Source organism: Diplotaxodon limnothrissa, linkage group LG23, assembly GCF_057381915.1.
Source record: "Diplotaxodon limnothrissa isolate DT_005_m linkage group LG23, D_limnothrissa_male_GT1.1, whole genome shotgun sequence".
In the NCBI taxonomy this organism is placed as follows: domain Eukaryota; kingdom Metazoa; phylum Chordata; class Actinopteri; order Cichliformes; family Cichlidae; genus Diplotaxodon; species Diplotaxodon limnothrissa.
Genome location: NC_140617.1, coordinates 39,919,942 through 39,944,671, shown reverse-complemented (window position 1 = coordinate 39,944,671; position 24,730 = coordinate 39,919,942). Strand labels below are relative to the sequence as shown.

The following is a 24,730-nucleotide window of genomic DNA, read 5'->3' as shown; positions in this document are numbered from 1 at the left end:
TCCGACCTGTCGATCCCAGCCAAACTATCCCTCTCCTCGGCTGTCAGTGTCGGAAAGTCCTCCTCTGTTTCACTCGCTTTTCCCGCCGCCATTTTCTTTCCCTCATCACCACTAGAAGAAGCCGAGCCGAGACTCCGAGCAGCAGCGCAGGCAGCAGCGGCGAGAGACACACCGCACGATTGCATGGAAAATCGCGACGCGGGGACGAACGGATCGCTCCGCCAAATCAAAGAAGGAAAACTGAAGGGAGCGAAACGATCAAAAACTTTTCTCCGGGATGAAAAGATGCGATTCGATGTAGTAAATCCTTTCGGGGGGGACAGAAGCGCTCTCCGGGTAGCTCCTCAAACGTCACATTTTTCATCACAAAGTGGTATCGTGCAGCTATTTGAATGCAAATAACTGAGTACAATATCCAAGATGTGAGTATTTGACAAATAAAACGCGTTTCGGCCGCGAAGATAAAGTTGTTATAATTGTGTCACCCAAGCGAACCCACGCGCCGCTCTGGCCACGCCCTCTCCGCCCCTCTCCAGCCAATGGGAGCGCGTGTATACCACCATATGACTTCCCTGCTATACTATTCTTTTATCTGAAATATTCGTGTTCGCTCTGCAAAACCACTAATTAAAAAAAAAATCCTCCCTGATAAAATATTTTAAAAAAATAAATACATATTTTTTTACGTGGTTCTCTTGTGCATGAACCATAGCACTATTTTCCCGACAAATGCTCTAATTTTCACACGCTAAGACATCATCGCATATTCAGTAATACATGGGTGTCAGTTTTCGCTCATAGATTATTCAAAAAGTGACTGCGAAGCATAACTTTTTCCAATCCTGTCAAACCACGCGACTCTTTATGCACCCAACCTTTATTTTTATGACGTCTTCACAGTCAGACTTGCAGAGTTGCTGCATTTTATCAAATAAAGTTGTTAAACTGCTTGAAGCCCAATCAAGCAAAATGAAAGCATTTCAACTGACGTGGCAGCGGCATCATAATGTGGGCGTGGTTTATCTTTGTCAACATCCTGATGACATAACTAGTTTCTCCAAAATGGCGACGGCGGATGAGAGAGAAGGTTGGTGTTTTGTTTGTTAGAAATTACCGTTGTGCGATCACAATTCGCATTTAAATTCGTTTATTTTTTCCTCCATGAGCAATAATCGAAAAGGTACAAGGGCTTTATCGTGGCTCATACGTGCTTTTTGGTCTCCGGTAGCAGAACCTTCGCGTCCAGGCTGGAAGCCATTTGACGCTAGCCAGCTAATGTTAGCTTCCAAACTCATTTACATAGAATAAGCACCCTCGGAGCCTGTGGAGGCTGGAGTGCTTTTGCAGTTAGGAGGACTTGAAGATTAAGCTTTGTTAATAGGACCACACAGGGTGCAAACAGTTCCTGAGCTGTTAGAAAATACACCCCGAATGTAAGCGAGGTGTAGCATATGCACATTGTAGCCCTTTAACTTTGTATTTCACTCCAATTTCATAGCGGGCCAGGACGACCCAGAGAGCGAAGATGAGGTTTATGAGGTTGTGGACCTGACTGAGTATGCCCGGAGGCACCAGTGGTGGAGTAGAGTGTTTGGGAACAATTCCGGCCCCATTGCTGAGAAGTACTCCGTGGCCACTCAGCTCATGATGGGAGGAGTGACTGGATGGTAAGGACTCAGGGTCTGTGTTCTCACTGGGACATATGTGGATCCAATTGGTGTTTAACACAGTAGCAAATGTTGGGCTATTTTGAACTTGGGACATTAATATGCAGAGAAATAATTAATGTGAGAACACACCGCTTACTTGTAGAGCTGCCATTGCTAAACCAATAAAATGATTCAGTGTATACATTAAAGGAAACTCTGTATGCCTTTACTTCCAAACAATATGTACTTATGCTGTTAGAGTGGCAGGTACTGTGTAGATTCTTAATCGTCTTTGCCATAGTTTTCTAGAGCTTGGAAATAAGAAGGCAAATGGTGGAAAGAGCTGGGTATTTGACCCCACATGAGGTCTCATAGTGGTTTCACCCTTCATTGTACTGACCTGTGCCTTTTTTTTTACACTTTGGCTGGAGTCGGATGTCGTTGATCCACAATTGATAACTCGTGTGATCGATAGTGGGGCAACGACCTTAATGTCCACCTCCAAAGGGGACAACCCCCCACTGGGGTTTAATGGAGCATTCCAGATTAAGCCGGAAGTTGGGATTTCCAAGTTCCTAGTTGGCATTTTCACCTGGGACGCCCCCTGAACTCAGAGCAGCCGCACCAAACCCGAATTAACAATCCAAGATGGAAGCACCGAACTGAAGAGTAATAAAACTTTTAATCTGTGCTGCCCCGTTGTGTAATCGTGTATCTGTTTTGTTTTCCCCCCCCACGCTGGGATGCACCATCTTGAATTCAGGTTCCTGGAACGCACCATAAACACCCGGGACTCTCCACAGTTTGTTTTTCGAACTTGATGAGTGGTGAAACATTATAACAAGCCTTAAGAAGTCCAGTATCCCTTTTTTCACACTGAAGAGTGGTGGGAGCCACAAGCCAATGTGCTCCCAAGAGCTGGGTTGTCAAGTTAGATCATGTGGATCATGAACAATGAGATTCATGGATGTAGTGAAGGAGGACATGCAGAAGGTTAGTGTGACAAACGAGGATGCTTGGGATAGGGTGAGATGGAGAGAGTTGATCCGCTGTGGCAGAAGAAGAATTGCGGTTAAAGATTCATAATGAGATAATGAGGTCGTTGTATAAGCAGTGCCTGTGAGCCAAAAGTTCCAGCCTCCAACTACTAGTTTAAGCCCACTGGTGACAGCAGACATCCCGAATAATAATAACAATAATAATAATGGTCATCTGTGAGAACAGGAGCCCCGGCCGCCTTTCTGTTTACATGGGGTAGCCAGTCAAAAGTAGCTCGATTTAAATGAAGGGTGAAAAGCTTAAATAGGCAATAGATGAACTGCAAAGCCTTAGTAATGATTCAGTAAAAGGACTAGATGTTGCAGTCCCTGATAATGCATTCCTTCAAATGGAGAAAGTATTGAGGGATGGCTACTATGAGGAAAAGACACATAATGACTGTTTTCAAGTATGAATCAGGCCCAGGGAAAACTGACATAATTGATTCCCCTTTAAATATTTTAAAGGAAGTAACCCACCCTTTCTCTTAACACTTACAGGTGTGCAGGTTATGTCTTCCAGAGAGTTGGGAAGATAGCAGCTACTGCTATTGGTGGCGGGTTCCTTCTTTTACAGGTAAGAGCACCGTAATGCTGTGATTGTTTAGGCTTAGTTGTTAAATATTTAGCAATTCTCCATCAAGAGTCATAGAGAAGTACGTGCTTTGTAAGATTAACATAACTCCATTGACAAGTGAAGACGCCAGCTGTACGACATGACACTCAGCTGGTCCCCCCTCTCCACCACAGAAAGGCGAGCATTGTGTGTCAGCTGGCACTAAATGGACACAGGCCATCTGGACACTTACAGGGTGCTTCAGCTCAGTCAGTAGCATTATTTTGTCGCTTAAAAGCATTCTTCATTTTGCAAGTAGATTAAACACCCGTAAAGTTAGACACCCAGATGACTTGATTATCAGGCTGAACACAAAATAATTTTTTAAGATGATATCAGAGGCCTACTGTGGACACATGCTTCCAGAAAGGGATTCTGTCCTTCAGAGTGCAGAGCTGAGGCAAATATGAAGAAGGACAAAGTAACGCTCATCAGTTTTGTTTTGTTGTCTGTTTCTGCAGATTGCCAATCACAGTGGCTACGTGCAGGTGGACTGGAAGAAGGTGGAGAAGGATGTGAACAAAGCAAAGAAGCATCTGAAGAAGAAGGCAAACAAAGCAGCCCCAGAAATCAACACATTCATTGAGGAGGTAAAGGTACCTGGAACAAAGCTTGCTCTTTCTTTATTTCTTGCTTGTTTTTCTGCTCAAGCTAAATGCAATCTTCCTTTAATTTGTATTATTTCAATATTGGGGGGGGCATGTATTGGGGTCCATTCCCAAGCCAGCAGTGCCCTCTAGTGTACTTGTCGAGCTACTACACCAAGTAGCTGTGACACTGCAGGCTCAAGGCAAACCAAATCAGATGTTTCGAGGTGCTGGGGTCTGTTTTGTTTGTTAGTTCTGATTTGACTTTTCCCTCGTCTCTCCTCTGCAGGCGACAGATTTCATAAAGAGGAACATCGTCCTGTCCAGCGGGTTTGTCGGCGGCTTCTTTTTGGGATTGGCCTCCTAAAGGCCGCCGCACACACTACAATCTCCATTTACTGTGAATCATCACTTTCCTTCGCTTACCTCTCTGCTCCATGTGTGTTTTGATCAAAAGTGATCATGGGGAATTATGTTGAACACTAAACCACCTGTTCTGAATCAATCCTAGCTTGCTATTATCATTCGAGTGCTCATTTCAGAGGATGTGTGTGAGGTGGTGGGTTGGTAAGAGGATCGTGGGCCGTCGGATTGTACTGTGAACAATGCTTCCGAAAGCATCAAGCTGCTACAAACAAAACTTGGAGTGTCTTTTGTGTTTGCTCGTGCAAATGAGACTGTCCCAAGTGTTTGCCAGGTGGATTCTGTGGCATATGTGGGCGCCATTGTAAATATATAGCCAAGCCCCTTTTTCAGAGCTGTAAACAGACACGCACACAAGCACATACACACAAGTAAATATTATATAAACAGTATGGAAGGCGGCAGAGTGGGAAGGTAACACCAGCCCCCAGTCTGGTGCCTAGTTGTTGTTTTTTTTAATTATTATTAGTATAGCTGTACAGTTTGTCGGGGTCGCATGCCTTTCAAAGCATGCTGGCAAACCCAGTTATGTTGGTCACACTGACTGGGGGGGTAAAGTAAAAAGGTAATTTTCCACTCTGAACTGGAGTCCATGCTGATAAAGAACACGTCATTAGTAAGTTTAATTTGTGAAGTATTAACCCCCCCACCCCCACAGTTTGTTCCCTAATTCCCAGCTCCACAATGCCCTTAAATTAAGGTTTGAGCATCTGCTGTGCCCTAATTACCACCATCACAAGCCATATGCCCAAAGAGACACTGGTCCAGTGGTTACATAGCATAATGGAGCTGCAATTTTGACTCCTACGCCCCCGCTATTGTCGTCATGCATTTGATGGTGTGTGTAGCATTAACAAACAGCGATGCTGCTGTGTTGTGCTTCATCATGTTAATCAGCTATAGGGGAGTCCAGTTATCACACGTTGCTTATTGTGTTTTGGTTTTTTTTGCCCTTTCTACTGGTGCAATATACTGTAATGTTTTAGCTGGTTTTTTGTTTTTGCATCCAGCTGGTATTTTGTATGCTTGTGTTTGTATTTAATATGATTTTGATAACTCTTATTTCCTGGTTTTATGTCTCCTTTGAAGTAAAGTTGCCCTATGCTGTTTTAAATGATAGTAACATTAAAAAAAGGATGCTTTTCATTTAGCCTTTGTTTTTAAGCAATCTCAACAGTCTGGCTTTCTGTCTTTGCAGTAGCTGGATTGATAAAATCTTAAACCTCAGATTTGACTGCATTTATCAAGTTGGTGGTTTTCACTATCACCCGGGCTCTCTGCTGTAGCCTTGCATCAAATTGTTACCTTCCTACTTCAGTAAGAGAGATGATCAGAACTGGTAATGAATGCTGCAACAATCTTATGAATTTACCATTAATATATTTATTTTAGCACTTTGTACTCTCAGTGGTTCTGTGAATGAAAGAGGCATATCAAAGCGAAATAATTTAGAGATTGAATATTCTTGGTGATTAACAGCCAACATATAGATAAATCTTTATTATTTTATAAAGCAACATTAGCAGAGTAAATCAGACATGGCAGCTAGTTAAGACCAAGCATGCAGACTGTAGCGTTATTCAGTGGTGTTATTAAGGTCCTGCTCACCATGTGCCACTTGTCGTTGTTCAAACATGAGAACTTACATAAAATCCTACTTCGCAATACACCTCCACCCCACTGCAATTGTTGGTGTTAAACTAAATAAGATAATTGATAAGAAATTCATTAACCTTCTAAAGGAGCCAGATTCTGCCATATCTAATTTACCTGCATGTGTAATATGTGCACTGCAGAGATGGATAATAATGATGTCCTTAGATAAAATATGGTCATTTTAAAATAATGAGGTCTCTGTTTGCTCCTACATTTAGTTTCATACATTTGTTTCACTTTAAACTCCTAAAAAACGATCACGGGTGAGCACTGAAGCCCCACCCACCTGGTGTTTAAACTTTCTGTTATAAAGAGCAGCCAAGCAGATTTAAGTTGGATTAAAGGGCAGGACAATGGCGTTGACTCCTTTAGGTCAGGGGCTACATCAAAGCCCCTGACCTAAAGTTACTTTACTAACAATAAAAGCCAAAGCTCTCAGTCACACAGAAATCTAACATCTGCTTAGTTCCGTTGTGACAATTTGCTTCCTTTTTTTTTTTTAATATCACTTGTTTGGTTTTTATTTATAACTATAAATGACAAAAATATACAAAGAGGTGAATGAACATGAATAAACATACAATGTATTTACAAGAAGAGCTGAGTGAGCGGACAAGAAACATTCAGATTTTATCCTCAATTTTTCATAATTACAAGCACAATCCTCCCTGTGCTGAGCTCCTGTAACGTCCCAGATCTGTAGTATGAAAAGGGGGGAAAAAATTAATATAAAAAAGCCAGAAGCCACCAGCCTGTGGTGAATTCATGTAAAGAGGCTACACTGTTTGTTTTTGCTCATAAAAGAAAAAAAAAAAAGAATAAAAGCCATATTTGTTATTCCATAACAGGTTTTGCAAACTGATATTGCAGAATTTGCATTTCCTCTTGCTGCAAAGTCATTATTTTGTGCTCAGATGGGCATTTTGAGAAGGGCACACTCTGTCAGCAGTGATAGGGTTGTGAGGACATATCTGCTGTTGGACATCTGAAACAAAAGTAAACCAATATTATTAGCAGGTTCTTCTTTCATTAAAAAAATAAAATAAATAAAGCTCTGAGGGCAGTACCTTGACCCTGCCGCTGAACTTGGCTGATCCCAGTGCAGATGAGACCTGACTCAGGCGTCCTGCTGACAGGTCCAATCTGAAATGCCTGTAGAAGTGGCTCATTAGGCCCTGCATGAACCTCGTCACCTCCTCGATGTCAATGCTTCTCGCCGTCTCCTCCTCCTCCCTGCTCTCCAGTGAAGGGGTCCTCACACTGTTCCACAGCTCCCACGCATCTTGAGGGTTAACTGTGTAGGTGATCTGCAACGGTGGCTCAACCGGAAGAGTCCAAATCATTTTGAGATGCTGGATGCTGGACTCTATGTGGCAGTTAGTCCATAATGCCGTTAGCCACTGCAGGCAGGTCTGGTTGATTTCCAGAGGGCCAAAGCAGCAGTCAAAGGTCTGCTGAAACCAGGATTTGACCAACGAGGTGAGATTCTCAGCCCCACGGCTGCCAAAGAGCGGCAGACAGGTGAAGTCCTTCGGAAGCGAGTGAAGATATTCAGGATTGCCATTGATGCAGGTCAGCCAGCCGCTCCACACCAACTTCTGCGCCTCATCCTTCCCTGCAAACACGGGCTTTGAATGGATCTGTGACGGGAAAGAAGACAGAGTAAAGCCAGCTCATACTGTGCCTGAAAACCTTCTCCCTGCCTCTACAAACTCCTGTGCTTACCTGTACGAGGACCGTCTCAGCATCATCGTCCGTCTCTCCCAGCCCCTGCACCACAGAGAAGGAAACTCTGAAGCTGGTCTGCGCTCCCTCAACCTCCACTGCCAAACCCTGCTGCTTCTCTGCAGTAATAAATGCCGAAAGCTGCCTCGAGTAGCTCCTGAGCTGGGTGTGTCTGAACTGGTAGAGCGGTGTAACGTACGATAGCTGCCACTCTGTCTTCACCAGTAAGGCCAGATCCTCTGGATTCACCTTCTCCTTTACCAGGGAAAGAGCAGAATGCAAAGGATGGCGATTCCATGTTCTGTTCTCCAGATAATTAATATATTTAGAAGAGAAACTTGCATTGACTCACAGTGATATTGTGTGACTTTGTTCTTCTGCTGGTGTTGAGCCTCCGCGCTGTCCATCCTGGGGTGTGGCCGAGCCTTGAAGCAGCGCCTAGGCAGCTGCGGTATGACTGTCTGTAGCTTTTATTTTTGCTCCTCCTCTGAGCCACAATGCTTTCGATGGGAGTCCTCACCACACTGAAAAGAAAAATTAGTCAATCAATACATGAATTTAAAAAAATAAATCAAACATAAAGCAACAATCTCCAGTTAAACTTGTGCTTTGAACTAGGAACACAAGTAAGGCTTTTGCAAAACCTGCACTTCTCATGTGCTTAAATACCCAATTTATTGGACTCATAAAACAAATTACCATTCATTTCATACACAAACACCATTTCTAAATATACTATAGACGCATTATAGCCACTGTGTCAACAACGTATTTATACTCAACAGACTGTACGGATGTGGACTTATTTTAAAGGTCAGATGCTCCCCTGTTTTAAAACAGCAGCAACATGTCAAAAAAGACCGAGGCAGAGCCAGCGGGCTAATGCTAGCATTAAAAAAAAGGCAAACTATCGTCCCGATCCTGTTTGGGCAATCCATTCATGTTTTTAGAAACCATGGAGTGACATTTAAAGTTAAACATTACACAGACTGCGCTTAACTAAACACACAAAAGCTTCAGTGCCCACTCCCTGCCACTTGTTTCATTTTGAAGGATGAAAAAAGGAGCTACGACTGCAAAACGTAAAAATTTGATTTATTCCAGTTCTTTGATGTGTAGGAGAGAAGCCGAACTGAAAAGTAGAGGTGAAAAAATCCTAAAATGACAAGTTTAACGTTGTATCAAGCCCGTGCATTTCATTAAATGCAAAACAACATTAAACCACCTAATTGCTGAATGTTGAATGGTGGTGGGGTCTCCGTTGTACGGACAACGACGGAAAATGCCGTTAAATTAACCAAAATGCGTCGTTGGACACATTGTTGCCATTTTTCCTTGCCGCAAAAGCAAATGCTTTGTAGAAAATAGCATTTGTATAGTGTAATAACGACAAAGGTAAAATTTCTACCTGTTTTGAGGTCGCTCCATGTCTCTGGCTTAGCGACAAAGGCTAAAAGTAAAACCGGAAACAAATTTGAACATCGCGCTTTCACAGGAGCCTGCGCGGTCAGACTCAGCCAATCACATCTACCCAAACAAGAAGTGGGATTTGTAGTTTTTTTTCCCCCTTTCACAATTTATCGAAATCTAAAACGTTTTAATTTTTTTTACTTTATTTAATTTACACACACACATATAATTTATATATTTATATATTTTATTATTATTTTAATTGTATATTTTTTATTTTTACATTTAGCCTTTGATGGCTTATTACCGAAATACTTGCTGTGACTGATATTCTGAGGGGAAAAAAAGCAATTTTTACAGTCTTTGAGGAAAAAGCCAATTTTTTTTATTTGAATATTGATGAGAAAAATATTAGACATAACATATTTTAAATTCATATAATACATACATATATACATACATAAAACATGAAAAAATATATTCTTTGAGATTAAAAAATTTGCTGCAGTGGAAAAACTATATATATATACATTTTTTTTCCATTTTGTTTTGTATTGTTTTCACGAAGCAGCCATATTGATTCAGTGAATTTGCAGTTTATGGCCTAATCTAATTATTTATTAGATAACAATCTGGAAATACATTGAAATTTAGCTCAGAATCACAATATGATCAAATAAAACCAGGAGGTGAAAAGACAGAAGAAATATTGTGACTTTATAATGTCAATTTCTGCCAAACTGGTAATTTTGCAATGTTGAAAAATATTCTGTTATTAATATTTTTAAATATATCAGCTTACTTAGTTGAAAAACCTGAATTCTTATACTTTTCCCATTTCCCATTGAGTTTCTGTTATAGGAGGAAACATTTCTAAGGCACTTTGTGTTGAAGTGACTCCTCTCCTTTTGCTGGTTATTGCTCCCTAGGGAAGAATATGGAGCTGGAAGCATGTAGCAGTCTAAGCAGTCCAAACCTTGTTTTCCCTGTTTCCCCTTGCACTAATTCAGCTGACTGATGTCCCACTTTTTCTGCGCTGAAGCATCCTCCTTCGTATCTTTTTTGGCACGTTATTCTCTACATTACACCTCTATGCCATGAGGACCGAGCAGGATTGTAATACAATGTTATACAGCTGATTTGGTCTAAATTATTGATGATAAATCTATGTCAGCCTGGAGAGAAACAAAAGGTTCTCTGAAAAGCACAGCTAGTCAAAACGGTTTAACCAGCAGGACTGAAAATAATGTGTGCCAGGTACACATGAAATTTAAAGGTGAAGGTTATTTTTCTGTCAAAGCTATTAAGTGCAGGACTGTCTCTCTGCATATGTAGTGATGGTTTCAGGGAATTCATGCATGTCAGTGCAACCAGATGTATAGTGTATAAGCGTATGTGCATTTTTCATGAACTGCCAGTTTCACATGCAACCACCATAAAAAAAATATCCCCTTCCTTGTTACTATGGAAACAGAGCTCTTGTCTTTTTGTCATGTGTGCCGTTTTCCCTTTCCTTTATCATTTTCCTATTCATCTCTCTCCTTTTATTGCATACTTTCCTTCCAGTCTCACTTTTTTCCCCGAGCTGTGTGTGTGTGTGTGTGTGCATCAAATGGAGGGTTGTTCAGAAGCAGACAGTATGATGACCACATCAGCAGCCAATCGGATTATCGGTAGCTGCTGGTGGGCTTAAGCCAATGGGGGAAGCTGGCAGGTGATGCTCGAGGAGAAAGGATGCAGCGGCATGGAAACCGCAGAGGGTGCCCTGTGAGAACAGCGCCCTCTAGAGGGGGGCTGGCCGTCTGAGTTCATTATTTTGCTTTAGTGAAGTACCTCACCCAAACGCTTTTATTTTTTTCTTTTCAACCCTCAGTTGTAACCACTTTCATGCAAAGGTAATTTGTAATTGGAAAACATAGCTCTGCAATATATATAAAAAAACAAAAAACAAAAAAACAACAAAATAAAACGGGAGAATAAATAAGAGAAAATTCGCTTTTTAACTGATTCCACAGAAGGAACCCCCTCTAAAAAAAAAAAAAAAGACATCTCTCTCAGATATATGTTTTAAAGATAAAGTTAAATATAAAATTTCTTTACATTTCCAAGGAGCCAGACTTTAAAAATGGTCTTAAATAATAGTTCTCCAGGCTTTTTCTTTTGGACCTTGTCTGCCATTGCACTCATTTTCAGTCTAGTCCCTGTACCGGACTATTTTCACAGGAATGTCTTTTGTTTGTTGGTTTGATAAGCAGTTTGTTCCAATTTCTTCAGTTGAATGTATGAGAAATAGCACATGCCTCTTAATAATAGTGTTTTTGCAATCTGGAGGTTTCCAAAAGGCTCTTAGCTGAAAACTTGCCACATCTCAGCTGTGTCCCTGTTTTTTTGTTTGCTTTTTTGGAAACTGGACTAGTGGAGAACAAAGGAAATGGCAAAAAGGCGTCATAGACAAGCTCGTTACTATTGTACTAACTTTGCCTCATATACTTACACATGTAGTAAATGACTGCATACATTTTCCAAATGATTCAAGATTTTTGCAGTTCTCTACGTCATATAAAATCCAGTGCAAATAGGGTGAATTAAGATGGACGTCTTTAATAAACGGGATTTGATGCCTTTTTTGCATCTTTGATTTGTTTTACAATAAAAGTGAAATTGGATTTTGTCAATTATTTATTAATTTATTCCACTTTCCCCCTCATTTTCTCCTTGGAACGATGTCTATTTAGGGTATTCAAAATGGAGCAGTGGGAGACAGGCCTTTTACCATCACCTCTAGGGGGCTTCTCCGCCCGTCTTTCCACACCTGAGGAGACCTTACCTGCGTGTCTGCACCGGGGGAACCCGCACCTGCAAAAAGCTTACGCGAAAGTAGATAATTACGCGTTAATACTTGAACTACAGTGCTGAGGATGCCCATTTGAACTGAAAAAAGCCTTTATTTTCGCTAGTTATCTAAATTCCACAGAGGAGAATTAGAGTACACATCAGTGGCACAATCTAGCGGTCACTGTCAGATTAATGAGATAATGCAAACGCTATGCTGTCCATCAGTTTTGCTGAGAAACCTCCCGAAAGACCCATGGGAATTTGGGAAACACTGAGGACAGCAGTCACCCACGCTTAGACAGCGATTGTGAAGTATACGGTTTTAATCCCGTCGCTGGCAGCCAGGGTGTGGGGCGTGAGTCCTTAGTGGCAGATGAGATTTATGGAGAAATAAACTGTTCGAAATGATGGAGAGAAGAAGAAGGGGAAAAGGGAGGGGGGGCTGACGTAAGGTGATGAGGTTTGGACGGTCGACGCCTGCGCGGGATACACTGAATGCAACGGTTGGAGAAGAGATTAAGGAAACTGCGCCTAAATCGGACCCCACAAAACGCCATCTTGGCTCGAGCGACGCAAGGAAAAAGACGGGAATCCGGGGCCCGCTTTCCCTGGCCATTTCGGCTCCGGTCGGAACAGTTTCCCGGGCGATAGACAGGGAGGGAGGAGCCGGGCATTTCTGGAAGTCGGAGAAACAACCAGTCAAAGCCAGCCAGCCTGCATCTGATCCAGCGAAAGAACTGGAGCAGCGGCGGACGTCGGCTCGGCTGTGCTGGAAGACGACATTAATTGAACACCCTCGAGCACAGACGGCGCGTGTAGCAGCAGGAGCAGTCGTGGACATGAATGTGAAGGTCTTCCATTTGGGCTCGGGAAGCTGAAGCGTATTGTATCCCGCTCACGTTACGGTTTTTTCCCCCCCTTCCTCGCTGGGATAAGCTGTCTGTGATACCACTGGGCGTGCACAGCGCAATAACGGAGGGAGCCAACCTGTGATTTCAGCGACGACTAAGCTCACATTTAAACCCAGCTAGCAAACCGTTCTTTTTTTTCCCCGAGAGTCTCGTTAGCTTGCGGCGAAGGGGAGCATCTTGGTGGATAAGGGGAGGTATCCGTCGGATGCTGCTGAGGGGGGACTCCTGTGCCCCGGCGACAAGCACCAGTAAAGATACAAACCTGAGGCATGCAAAGAGGGATGTTTTTCTGCACACGAGCGAGGAAATCTCCACGCCCCAGGGTCTGCTCGGTGGCTACTGTTTAGCTAGCTCGCTGGCTAGCCCTTCTACAGGAGAGTAGCTCAGGAGAAGGTGGGGCCGCGGAGTGACAGCCTTGGACGCCAGCTAATGTGGCTAGCCGGCTAAGTTGGGCACACGTTCGTTTTTCCCCGTTTATCACATTGTGCCCGTGTGTGCGTGTTTGTGGGGTTTAAAGAATACAAAGTGTGTGTGTGGACTGGCACAGGTGTAAGCCCGTTCAGCAAGAAATTACGTTGTCATTGATCCCTTTGGAGCCCGTGGTGTGGGTGGGATATCTTGAGGAGAGCATCCTCGTTTACCTGAATGACCATGGCGGACGACGACGTGCTGTTCGAGGATGTGTACGAGTTGTGCGAGGTGATTGGCAAGTAAGTACCTCGCGCACTGGCCTCTCATTTACCCACACAGGTACAACGCAGCTGCAGTAATTTGGCTGGGGTCTGTTTTTATATGCTGACCCGCACATTTTTAAGGTGGCAGTCCACTGAGAGAAGGGGGTGGGAGAGTTAGTCTTCTATGTGTAGAGCCATACAAGCTTGACATACAGTTTTGTTAAAGTCCTAATAGAAGTGAATAAACTAAAGTGATACTGGTCGCAGCTGTTAACAGTATGGCTGGGAATGTGCTCGGTGTTTTTGCTCTGTGCGTGCACTAATGCATTTATTCCAGCTGGCTGGGGATTGGGAATTCCTAATTGGATGATCGCCACACCTGGAATGTGAGCTCATAGACTGATTGGCCGGACACTTTAAGAATTTGTCATGTTCAGTTTTCAGTGGAAGGGGCACATTAAAAAAAACAATGTGGTGAAAAGTTTGGGGGGTGGGGACGGGATTGACAGCCCTGCCTACCAGTCAGTCCCCTCCCCCCTGCAGGCCTCCACTCTGTGGAGATCTGAGGGTCCATTACGGCTGTTGAGGGGAGGGGAGGGGAGGCACAGACCCTCAGGCCTTTGGTTTTAATCCTGAAAGTTCTTGTTGCCTTGGGCACTAATTGGTGGGTGCTTCAGGACTACTGCCTTTTAAGGCTCAATAATGGACAATGTGGCGAACAGTGCATTTGATGTACTTGAATGGATGAGGGAAATAAATATGGGAAATTGAGAAAACTTGACTTGATCAGACCTAGATCAATCATTTTGTGTCTTCTAGAGACTGTTACTGACTTGCCTCACACTACAGCTGTCAACCTACCTGTCACAGTTACAGCACAGCCTGCACAGAGTGCCTCATTTTCAGAGGTAAATGTATATGTGCACGTTATCTTCATAACTGGGGTGTGACTCCCTGCAGCCAAAAGCAAACACTGAGGGAGTGCGCCGAGCTGTTGTACAGGTATGGTCACACAGCGCAGACAGCTTATACAAAGAGCAGCAATAGTCAAGGTATATTTTAAGCTTTAGGAGGAAAAAGTGTATTGGCACCAAGAAGACCATGAAATCCCACTTATCCAGCGAGCTCTTTTGTGAAACTGCGGTTGATAGATCAAGTGTGTTGAGTCCTGGCATCTTGGGATGTGTTGCGGGGGGGGGGGGGGAATCATTTTTCCTCAGCTTAGAGCAAGGGGGAGCGGGGGGTGCTGAAGCTGATCAATGGAGACAAGTGGAGCTGGGAATGTGATGGCCCTGAGGCTAAGGATATAAATAATGCCAGCAGACATTGCAGCTCGCTGCCTTCTTCCACTCTCTTTTTTAACCTTATGTTTTATTGCCCACATTGCGATCGGTAGCCGAGCACATGGCAAACGGCCAAGACTCGAGGATGCTAATTACAATTTCAGTTTTTGAAAAAGACAGCTGTCATAACAAAACGAGGTGACCTCATAACCAGTGCCCTGCGCAGAAAGTCCCGGGTTTGATTCCCAATGCATGTCACTTGCCTTTTCCACACTATCCATTTTTCTTTTTGTTGGCATTTCATTAGGTTCAATAGAATGACAGCACCCTGTCAGTGAAGGACTCCTCTAGCCTCTGTTTTTTCCCCCCTGTTTTTTCACCTCAGATTAAAATTCCAGGAAGTCTATTTTTGCTTTGAGTGGATGTCCGACTTATCTGTTCATCAGTGAGACAATCGTAGGCGAAGTTCTTTGGAATAACACATCAGGTCACACGAGTGGAAAGTACTGTGATGGAATGATGGAGTAATGGAATATTTTCCAGTGAATTATCATTAATTAGTTTGTCTTTTGCTTCCTGCCATGTAACAGAAGAGCTGGGATGGTGATTTGTCTCATTTAGTGATATTTGCTGTGCTGTATAGACACATGTCTTTTCAAGATACGTAGATAAACCCTTAGATCTGGCCTGACACCTTTCAAACTAATATCGTTGTTGTTGAAATCTTAAAGAATTTGAATGGGTAGCATTTGGAGCACTGGGATAGCTTAACCGTTCTATAATAATCTCCTCTAAATTCAGATTGTAAGGTCTTGTTGCAGGTTAGTTCTCCTGAAAGACGGTTGGTTAGTTCCCGGAGAGGAAGGTTTTGTGTAAAGCTGTTGATAAAAATTCTGGGCTGTTAATCAGATCTTAATTTAATTTCAAATTTTTGGCTTTTAGCAACAGAAAAAATGAGAGAATCTGGAGAAAGCAGTCAGTCTTTTGTATTAATTTTTTTAGTCTGCTCTCATTTAGTGTCGTTATAAAGAAAGTGGTGTTTTCACCCCTCCCTGCAAACCACAGTTTAGTTCCGCTCTAGGCAAGATGGTGGAGAGAAAGAGAGAGCCTTTGGCCAGCACAGTCTATCCAAAAGAAGTAGAAGTCGTAAAATATTTATGTATTCCAACCCATGGAAGGTTAATTAAAAGTTGACTGCAGCTTGATTTGTGTTACGCTCTCCCCTTTGTGCTCAGTGCCATCGTTCTCTTTGCAGGCCCACTGAAGTGTGCTAGTCTGATGCCACCTTGGCCTCTCGTTGCCCCTGTCCGCAACAACAGACATACCACTGTGGAAGCTGCAGGGACCAGTGTTTGCCCTTGGGAAAGAAAGGCCATAGCAGGGGTGGACACACAAAAAAAAAAAAAAACCCTTCTTCCTAGGCTAGTTCTGGCCCTCTTGCTGTATTTTGTCCATGTGTGGGCTATACATTGAAAATCATTGGCCAATCTGGGCCTAATTCCTGATCTAACACTGTGTCCCCCACCACACCCATTACTTCAGAAAAAATTATAATTTTTAACCTAACAATAAATAATAATTTTAAATACAGTTGATGAAAAAGGATTGCGATCGTGATGTTTTCCATAATCGAGCAGCTGACCTTGTATCATAATATTCCTGATGGTAGTGTAGCTGGGCTAAGTTGTAACCTGGACTTTTGTGTGTTGTTGCCGTGTGTGATTGCACACAAAACTACTAAAATAAACTCCTTTTCCACCGGGATGCTCTACCTTCCTCCTGCTTCTCATTATTTTGGATGGAATGGTGTGCTTTTTCTTTTCTACAACACTGAGAGCTTCACAAGGGTTTAAAACTGCGAACCAAAGCACATGAACTCAAAATATTTGAACAAACCAGAGTCCTGATTTATCGGATTTGTAGATGCATGGAAACAAAAAAAAGAGATGAATATGCTGGTGTAGCATTGCTATAAAGAGAAGCTATGATTGATTTTTACAATTCCTGCATGTGTGTTCATTCACCTCCTCGGTGGTTGTTCTAGCCTTATTTCAGTAGAGCGAGGCCAGACAGGTCAGGTGTCAGCTGCACTTCAGATTACATTAAGTGAAAGGTGACACAGCGTGTTGACCCGGCACAGGCAGTTCGACCCTGCTTTTTATGTGCTCTTTATTTGTAATTTACATAGTAAACATGCTATGAGCATATTGCAGTAACAGCAGGCCTGCTTTTCACATAGCTGAAGCATCAGCAATGAATCCCTTTCTGTCTGTAATGATTCTGTTTGAATAGGACTGAAGTTGTTGAAGCACTATTGGAGTCACAGTGCTCTTTATTTCAGCCCTGGGGTGCTCATTAGGGCCAAGGATATTGGGATGTGCGACTCACTCTGAACCAATGAAGTGATCAGTCCTCTGGCTTATTCTGAGTGAGATAATTAAATTGCTTGGGCGACATTTAGATCTTCCATTTTCATTGATTGTTTTATCATTTTTTTGTGGTGTAATGTTGCTTTCTCCCCAGATAGATGCAACATTTGGCATACAAATGTTAGACAAGATGCTTTGCTGCTGGAATGCCAAATTGTTTCGTTATTAGGATTTGCTTTGGTTTGAAGTACGTAAAATGGGCTGTCACCTGGGTGAGTGTTTAATAGCTTCAGTCAGGTTTAACTAACAAAACTGATCAGACACAGGTAACATTAATCCACTTTCAATCAGAAATCACTGTAACTCATTTGTGTCAAATGTGTGTGTTTTAACCAGTCCATCCCTCAAGAAGACGTATCAGAAAATAATTTAAAACATTTGGGACTGTACATTAGGTGTCATGATAACGACAATATTTAAAGGTGAAATATTGGTATTATGTCATAATGTGCACATTATAATAGCAAATAAGCGTGTGATTGTTCTTTTTTGTTTGCCTTTGTACACTTGTGTTGTGTAAATAATATGCTGTAATATATACATTGCTTGTACATGTTTTTCTGAATGGTATTTGTCCATAAAAACAAGCAGACTACTTTAAGAAAAGTCTAAAATTTGTCTGCAGTCAAGTAATCGTGTAGGAAAACATGCACAAAATGTAAGGCAGACATGGATATAACAACTGGCTACTAAAGCATAAGAAAGCCATATAAATGATATAGTAGCCACCACCAGTGCTGCTACTTGTGCAGCAACAACATTTATATTTACGAGCAAAGCTGGCAGTGATGTGATAATAAACGTGCACTTTGAGTTGCACAAAAAAAAAAGAAGAGTAAAGCAACTGAATTAATTTTGTGCTCTAATAAAACTAAAATCAAAAACATGAATATATATTAGTTTCAATCAGTCTTTGTCAAAATGCTAAAAAAATTGTAAATTACAGCCTTTATGATGAGGTTTTGGTGGAGATTTATTGAGAATTGGGACGTGTACATGACTTACCATGAAAGTTGTTTTTGCAGTTAATTTCTAATGCTCTTGCACAGAGTGGGTGATAATCCGGTCTTTAAGTCTGAGGTCATTAGCTGCGTCCGGGCCCAAACTCCGCTGCAGGTCCCAAAGTCAAACGATCACTAAAGCATTACTGGGAGTTGAAAAACTGTCTAAATTCCTTCATCTTTAATGAAAAAGAGCAGTGTTGCTACTTTACCAGGTGCAGCGATTAAGTTTAACATTCAGGCATCCATGAAAACAGAATTTTATTAAATTTAAATTTATTAAATTTAATGGAGTTAGAAGTTAGCAGGGTGTTAGCTCGCTAGCTTCCATCTAAATATAATATAGAATAGAATAGCCTTTATTGTCATCGTACAGAGTACAACGAAATTGGAGTGCCACTCCCTTGGTGCAAGTTTCAATAATAAATATAAATGTAAAATATAAAAAGTACAAAAAAACAATCGTAAGTACTCAAACAATAGTATGTACAATATATATACAGGATAGCAGCATTAATATAATGACAGTATGAATAGCAGCATAATATAATGACAGTGACGGTATGGAATAGGTTCAATTGTTTTTGTGCTTATTTACTACAGTGATAGCTCTGGGAAAGAAGCTATCCCTGAATCTGTTTGTCCTGGTTTTATGTGACCTGTACCGTCGGCCTGACGGTAATAGTTCAAACAGTTGGTTGCTGGGGTGAGAGTAGTCCTTGATGATATTGCCAGCTCTGCTGAGGTACCGAGAGTTTGCAGTGACCTCCAGGCTGGGCAGAGAGCAGCCAGTGATCTTCTGGGCTGTGTTGATGACCCTCTGCAGTACTTTCCTGTCCGCAGCTGAGCACCCTGCATACCATGTTGTTATGCCGTACGTTAGGATGCTCTCTATGGTGGCTCTGTAAAATGTCACCAGCAGCCTCTCCTCCAGGTTGTTCCTCCTGAGCACTCTCAGAAAGTGGAGACGCTGCTGGGCCTTTTTAACCACCGCTGTAGTATTTGCAGTCCAGGAGAGGTCATCAGATATCTGCACGCCCAGAAACCTCATGGAGTGTACCCTCTCCACACAGTTCCCGTGAATGTAAAGTGGGGCCGGGTCTGTTCTGCCCTTCCTGAAGTCCGAGATAAGTTCTTTAGTTTCCGTGGTGTTCAGTTGGAGGTTGTTAACTGAACACCACTCAGTCAGTCTGTTGACCTCATCTCTGTAGTCCGACTCATCCCCCCTTGAGATGAGTCCAACCACTGTGGTGTCATCCGCGAACTTTATGATGGTGTTTGAGAGATGGGTAGGGGAGCAGTCGGATGTGTAGAGCGTAAACAGGAGGGGACTCAAAACACATCCTTGTGGAGACCCGGTGCTGAGTGTGATGGTGCTGGACCGGTGGGGGCCGAGTCTGACAGACTGTGGTCTATTTGTCAGGAAGTCCTTGATCCAGAGGCAGATGGGGGTGGAGAGTCCCAGGTGAGACAGTTTCTGGACCAGGATCTCCGGGATGATATGATTGAATGCTGAGCTGAAGTCCAGAAAGAGCATTCTCACATAGCTTCCTCGGTGCTCCAGGTGACTCAGCGCAGTGTGGAGCGCTATGGTGATAGCGTCCTCGGTGGAACGATTTGTCCTGTAGGCAAATTGGTGGGGGTCCAGAGTGGGAGGCAGACCGGCCCTGATGTGCTGACAGACCAGTCTCTCAAAGCACTTCATCACTACAGGCGTAAGTGCAACAGGCCTTTAGTCATTTGGGCTGGCCACAGCTGTCTTCTTGGCGATGGGGATGATGGTGGAGGTTTTGAGGCAGGGCGGGGACGGTGTTTGATGACAAGGAAAGGTTGAAGATTTTAGTGAAGACTCCGGTCAGTTCGTCAGCACATGCTCTGAGAACCTTTCCATGTATTCCATCAGGACCTGCCACCTTCCTGGGATTCACTGACCTTGGAACACACCTCACTTGATGCTCCCTGAGTGTTAGTGTGCCAGTGCTGGGGGCGGGTGGAAGTGGTGTGGCAGCTGAGGGCCTGGTCGTCTCAAAGCGGGCGAAGAAACTGTTTAGATCCTCAGCCAGCGAGGCATCAGTCCTAGATGTTGCCTGGTTATTGCTTCTGTAGTTGGTAATGTGATTGATCCCCTGCCACATTTTTCTGGGGTCGTTGTCAGCAAAGTGATCTTCAATCCTCCTCCTATAGGCAGCCTTAGCTTTCCTGATGCCTCTACTCAGGTCTGCCCTGGCCGCCCTATACGCAGCCCTGTCCCCTGACTTGAAGGCAGTGTTGCGGCTTTTTAGGAGGGATTGCACTTCGCTATTCATCCAGGGTTTTTGATTTGGAAACACCCTGACCCTTTTGTTGACGGTGACATCGTCAACACAGTTCCTGATGTACGAGAGTACAGTGTCCGTGTACTCCTGGAGGTTGTGGCTGGAGAATAAATCCCATACAGTTGTTGAGAAGCAGTCCTGCAGTTCAGAAAGGGCTCCTTCAGGCCAGGTTTTTATTTTCTTTGTCTGGGGCTTTGTTTTTCTCAGCAGGGGGGTGTAGGTGGGGGTGAGGGACATGCAGAGGTGGTCAGATCCAGCCAGGTGGGGGAGGAGTGTCGCTCTGAAAGCATGCCTGATCTTTGAATAGACATGGTCCAAAGTGTGTTCTCCTCTCGTAGCAAAGTCCACAAACTGGACAAATTTAGGAAGCACAGTCTTTAGGCACGCTTTGTTAAAGTCGCCGGCGACAATAAAAACCCCATCGGGGTGGGCAAGCTGTTGTTTGTTTATGGTGTTGAGCAAGAGGCTGAGAGCCGTGCTAACGTTAGCATCCGGCGGTATATAAACAGCTATCACATTAACTACTATAAACTCCCTCGGGATGTAAAAAGGTCTGCACGAGACTGCCAGAACCTCCAAATCAGGAGAACAGTGTGTGTGAATGATCCTGCGGTTACAACACCACGTACGTGCACATGCACGTAAACACATAGCCCCCCCCCCCTCTGCTTTTACCTGAGTTGCTGTTTCTGTCATGCTGGTGTAGCGTGCGGCCTGCTAACTCGACTGCAGCGTCCGGCGTTGCAAACATTCAAAAATATCTGCATTAAACGAGCACCAAACTGGAGAGCTAAGAGCCGCTGCACCCGTGCACGCCGCCATATAGATAGATAGATAGATCTATCTATCTATCTATCTATCTATATATATATATATATATAGATAGATACCATGTTCTGACAGAGATTTCTGAAAAAAATTAAACGTACAGCTCTGCTATCACTTCTAACATAAATTAAGATAGTAACGTAAACAGCAGCGACGTTTGTAGGGTTACTGAAGTTGGACTAGCTGGTGTATATATATGTATATATATGTGCTACATTATCGCTAGCGACACAGCTATGTTAGCATAACAGCACAGTGAAGCTGGAGGACGAACAAACTTTTTTCCCACTCGATAAAAGCGGACGTGAGGGTTCCCGATGGTTAGGAACAAATGTAATCACATGGCAGGATGCTGTAAATGGACCAAACGTCAGTCAGGAGAACAAGTAAGATAATCCATCCACAATACGAGGTTGGTCATTAATGTACTGCTGCATGGGCTGGGCTGTAGTTGCATCCTAAGGTTTTAAAAACTGAGCTTTAAAATTATTAGCGGTAATAAAACCGAGAGAGGCTGACAGTGATCACTGACTGTTTTTAGGGGCTTGTTGAGAGAAAATAGAACAAGTTACAAAGTATTAAAACACGTTTAAAGCACAATAGCCCTATTAAACGCAGGGTAGTTTGGACCTGGAAGCAGGATTCAGCACGTCATCACTTAAAGACCGGATAGCCTCAAAGTTATATCTCGACAGTTCAAGGAAATTTGTGAAAATGACACTTGTGATCATATAGAGTTAAAATAAAAAAATTGGAATCACTAATGTTTTATTTGTGATTGCATCTTGCAAGTTGCATTGTTTATTAAAACAAACAAAAATGAAGGGAATTTTCCGAAGTTGTTGCCAATTGAGCTGCCGTTCACCGATGACAGACTACTGCTGATTTGAAATGTGACTTTATTGCCACAAGATAGCAGCAGTAGCAATATTATGCAAAAGTAATGACTCATCTATATATGCAGTGACGCAGCACAAGCCAAATGTATGTATATTAAGTATAATGCAGTATACGGAATTTAATCTTAAAGTGAACATGGCTAATTTACACCACTGAGCCCTGCTTTCTAAAACTGACGTAGATTTAACACCGTCTGTGTAGCAGAATTTAAGAAATAAGTGCTTACGTTTTTTTTAAAAGCATCATGTGTCAGTAGGGAACGTTATGCCACCGGGTTGGTTGGTTGGTTGCTGTCAATCGATTTACATTCGTTTAGTTTAACTAACTAGTAACAGAACCAATAACTCAGAGTTAATTATATGTCAGTTGGTGTAAATTAGTCATTATATATTTAGTGTTACATTAACATTAAAATTGCAACTCAAAAATATGTTCTACTGGCAGTTTTGTACCTCGGTTCAGGTTTTCTAAACGGCTATTTAAAGCCCTTCTTTACCACAGTGTAACTGCATCAGCAATTTCCATCCACCATTTGCTCTTCCTGTTATATGCAGTGTAACTACCGAGAGCTCCAGCGATGCTTGGCTGAGTCATTCGATAACTTTTGGTTCACTGTGTTAACTCCTCCTGGTTATACTTGACAGTCTGTTTCTTTGTGGTGAAACAAGTTTGTTGTTTTCACCGTTTGCAATATGCAAGAAAACTGTTCCTGCTAAGCATTGTGCTCAGTTGTTGAAGTAGATCCTAGATACTAAATTGTCATTGGAGGCTGACATGCAGCTGTCATTCTAAAACATGCTATTGCCCTACTGTTTGATGCCTGTGCCCTGATTTTGTTCAGGGACATGACTGAGAGATCTCCTGTGAAACACATACTGAAATCAAGACCTCAAATAACACACAAAGAAGTGGGAAACTGGGAAAATTGAATTAAAGTTAGCTTTTAAGTTTAAAGACATGCAGGTGATCAACCAAAGAATCCCTACTTTTAATGATTTCATTTTTTATTGTGGAATAATTGAATACCATACACCTTTAATGATCTTCTCTGATCCACACAGTCACAAATATACATGTAGGCTCAAATGTATATACACGCTTAAGTCTTTTAATAAGTGGTGCTGAAGGTTGTGCAAGATCTTAAATTGATAAGGCCAAGGCCTGTTAACTTCTTGTTGGTGATCATGATCATGACAGCTAGTAGTTTCTCTTTGCCAGCATCTGTTTGCCAGCACTGGGCTGATTTTGAGAGAGGCCAAGAAACTCAGTAAAGATGTAAGGAGGAGGAGATGTTCCAGACATTTGTTGATCGCTACCTGGTCCATGCATGTCTGAAGACTTTCTGTTGCACTGGCAGAACGTGTCTTTGTTGTGGATTACGTGTTGTCTTTCTTTTCTTTTCTTTTCTGGCCTTATTTCATAGATACAGTGAGAGAGAGGGGAAGACGTGATCAAAGGGCCACGAGTCAGACACGAACCTGGGCCGGCCGCTCTCAGCTATATGGCCTGTAGTCGCCTGCTTAACACACTGAGCTAAACCCACGCCCTACGTTTTGTCTTTTTGACACTCATATTAAGCCCCTTTTCCATTACTACCTGCTCAGGTCGACTCGCCATGGTTCACCACGGTTTTAAAGGTTTTCCCTTAGGTCATGGTACCTGGTACCAGGTACTATTTTAGTACCTGTTGGCCGGAGTTCCAGACTGCAGCTAACCAATTATATGGTCAGTGGCATCACTGAATGAGTCATGAGAGTATCTCATTCATGAAAATCAAAACTGTCATTTTTGACACCCGGGCAATGAGGGAAATGGCTACAAAAACACCGTGGTCCCAGAGTCTGACGAAAAGCCACAGACAGAGCAGCAGGTATATCATCGCCTCGACGTACACCATTATTGTCGTGTCGCATACTAATTATGCCATGGGACACTCTGCTGCGTTGCTATGATGACGGAGTGTCCCACCAACTGTAGGTGGTACATGAATTTAATGGAAAACCGCTTGATCCGAGTCGAGCCTTGGTGAGATGAGTAGGTAGTAATGGAAATGAAGCTTTAGAGAGGTGTTACCTAGAGCTGCTTGATTTAGGTAAACACCAAAGTGTTACTTTGCTCATTAACTGTAATCTTCATTGTTTAACACAATTATAAAAATTATTGTTAAGAAATACATCATACATTTGCCTGATTTATTGGTATGCCGGTCTTAATTTCATGCATAATATCAGTTTTATTTCAGTTACCATCACACTGATGATAGATTGGCTGTAAAGGAAAAGGTGTGTGCTCTATTTATAACACAGAAAATCTTCCAAAGAAAAATGACTGCAAACAAACTAATAATTTTGACCACACTATCTGGATTCTGTGGCATTGAAAAGCCAGACTTATAATTAATATCTGTTTAATCACCTAGGCTTCTAGTGATTTTTGGAAACTGGTTAGCAT

At 42.7% G+C, this 24,730-nt stretch overlaps 4 protein-coding genes across 8 annotated transcripts in view; 2 read left to right on the top strand and 2 right to left on the bottom strand.

Annotated features, from left to right (window-relative positions):
* LOC146608660 (lysine-specific demethylase 6A-like) overlaps nucleotides 1–500 on the bottom strand; it is a 34,568-nt gene extending 34,068 nt beyond the window's left edge. Inside the window, exon 1 of the mRNA XM_085347158.1 lies at nucleotides 7–500. Within this exon, the coding sequence (XP_085203284.1) occupies nucleotides 7–185 (179 nt within the window). The 5' untranslated portion in view covers nucleotides 186–500. The remainder of the gene's footprint in view (nucleotides 1–6) is intronic.
* Nucleotides 501–864: 364 nt separating this feature from the next.
* Nucleotides 865–5,434, top strand: LOC146608659 (FUN14 domain-containing protein 1). Of its 2 annotated transcripts, none has more exons than XM_085347824.1 (5): nucleotides 865–1,087; nucleotides 1,499–1,667; nucleotides 3,188–3,263; nucleotides 3,764–3,898; nucleotides 4,179–5,434. In XM_085347824.1, exons 1-5 carry the CDS (start codon nucleotides 865–867, stop codon nucleotides 4,254–4,256), a joined length of 681 nt encoding a protein of 226 aa, XP_085203950.1. In that variant the 3' UTR covers nucleotides 4,257–5,434. The 2 variants fall into 2 exon arrangements, with proteins under 2 accessions (XP_085203950.1, XP_085203951.1); XM_085347825.1 differs by having other exon boundaries at nucleotides 1,063–1,087; nucleotides 3,764–3,892.
* A 1,444-nt stretch (nucleotides 5,435–6,878) lies between these two features.
* On the bottom strand, nucleotides 6,879–9,144 carry cenpl (centromere protein L). 2 transcript variants are annotated; one of them, XM_085348586.1, is made up of 5 exons: nucleotides 9,102–9,144; nucleotides 8,046–8,217; nucleotides 7,694–7,948; nucleotides 7,036–7,608; nucleotides 6,879–6,953 (listed from the first exon to the last, which is right to left on the bottom strand). In XM_085348586.1, the coding sequence occupies exons 1-5, from the start codon at nucleotides 9,119–9,121 to the stop codon at nucleotides 6,879–6,881; spliced, it is 1,095 nt and encodes a 364-aa protein (XP_085204712.1). In that variant the 5' UTR covers nucleotides 9,122–9,144. The 2 variants fall into 2 exon arrangements, with proteins under 2 accessions (XP_085204712.1, XP_085204713.1); XM_085348587.1 differs by having other exon boundaries at nucleotides 8,046–8,208; nucleotides 9,102–9,121.
* A 3,352-nt stretch (nucleotides 9,145–12,496) lies between these two features.
* LOC146608656 (peripheral plasma membrane protein CASK) overlaps nucleotides 12,497–24,730 on the top strand; it is a 50,313-nt gene continuing 38,079 nt past the window's right edge. For all 3 annotated transcript variants that reach the window (XM_085348913.1, XM_085348912.1, XM_085348911.1), the window contains exon 1: nucleotides 12,497–13,559. In XM_085348913.1, coding sequence (XP_085205039.1) covers nucleotides 13,495–13,559 — 65 coding nt within the window. In that variant the 5' untranslated portion in view covers nucleotides 12,497–13,494. The remainder of the gene's footprint in view (nucleotides 13,560–24,730) is intronic.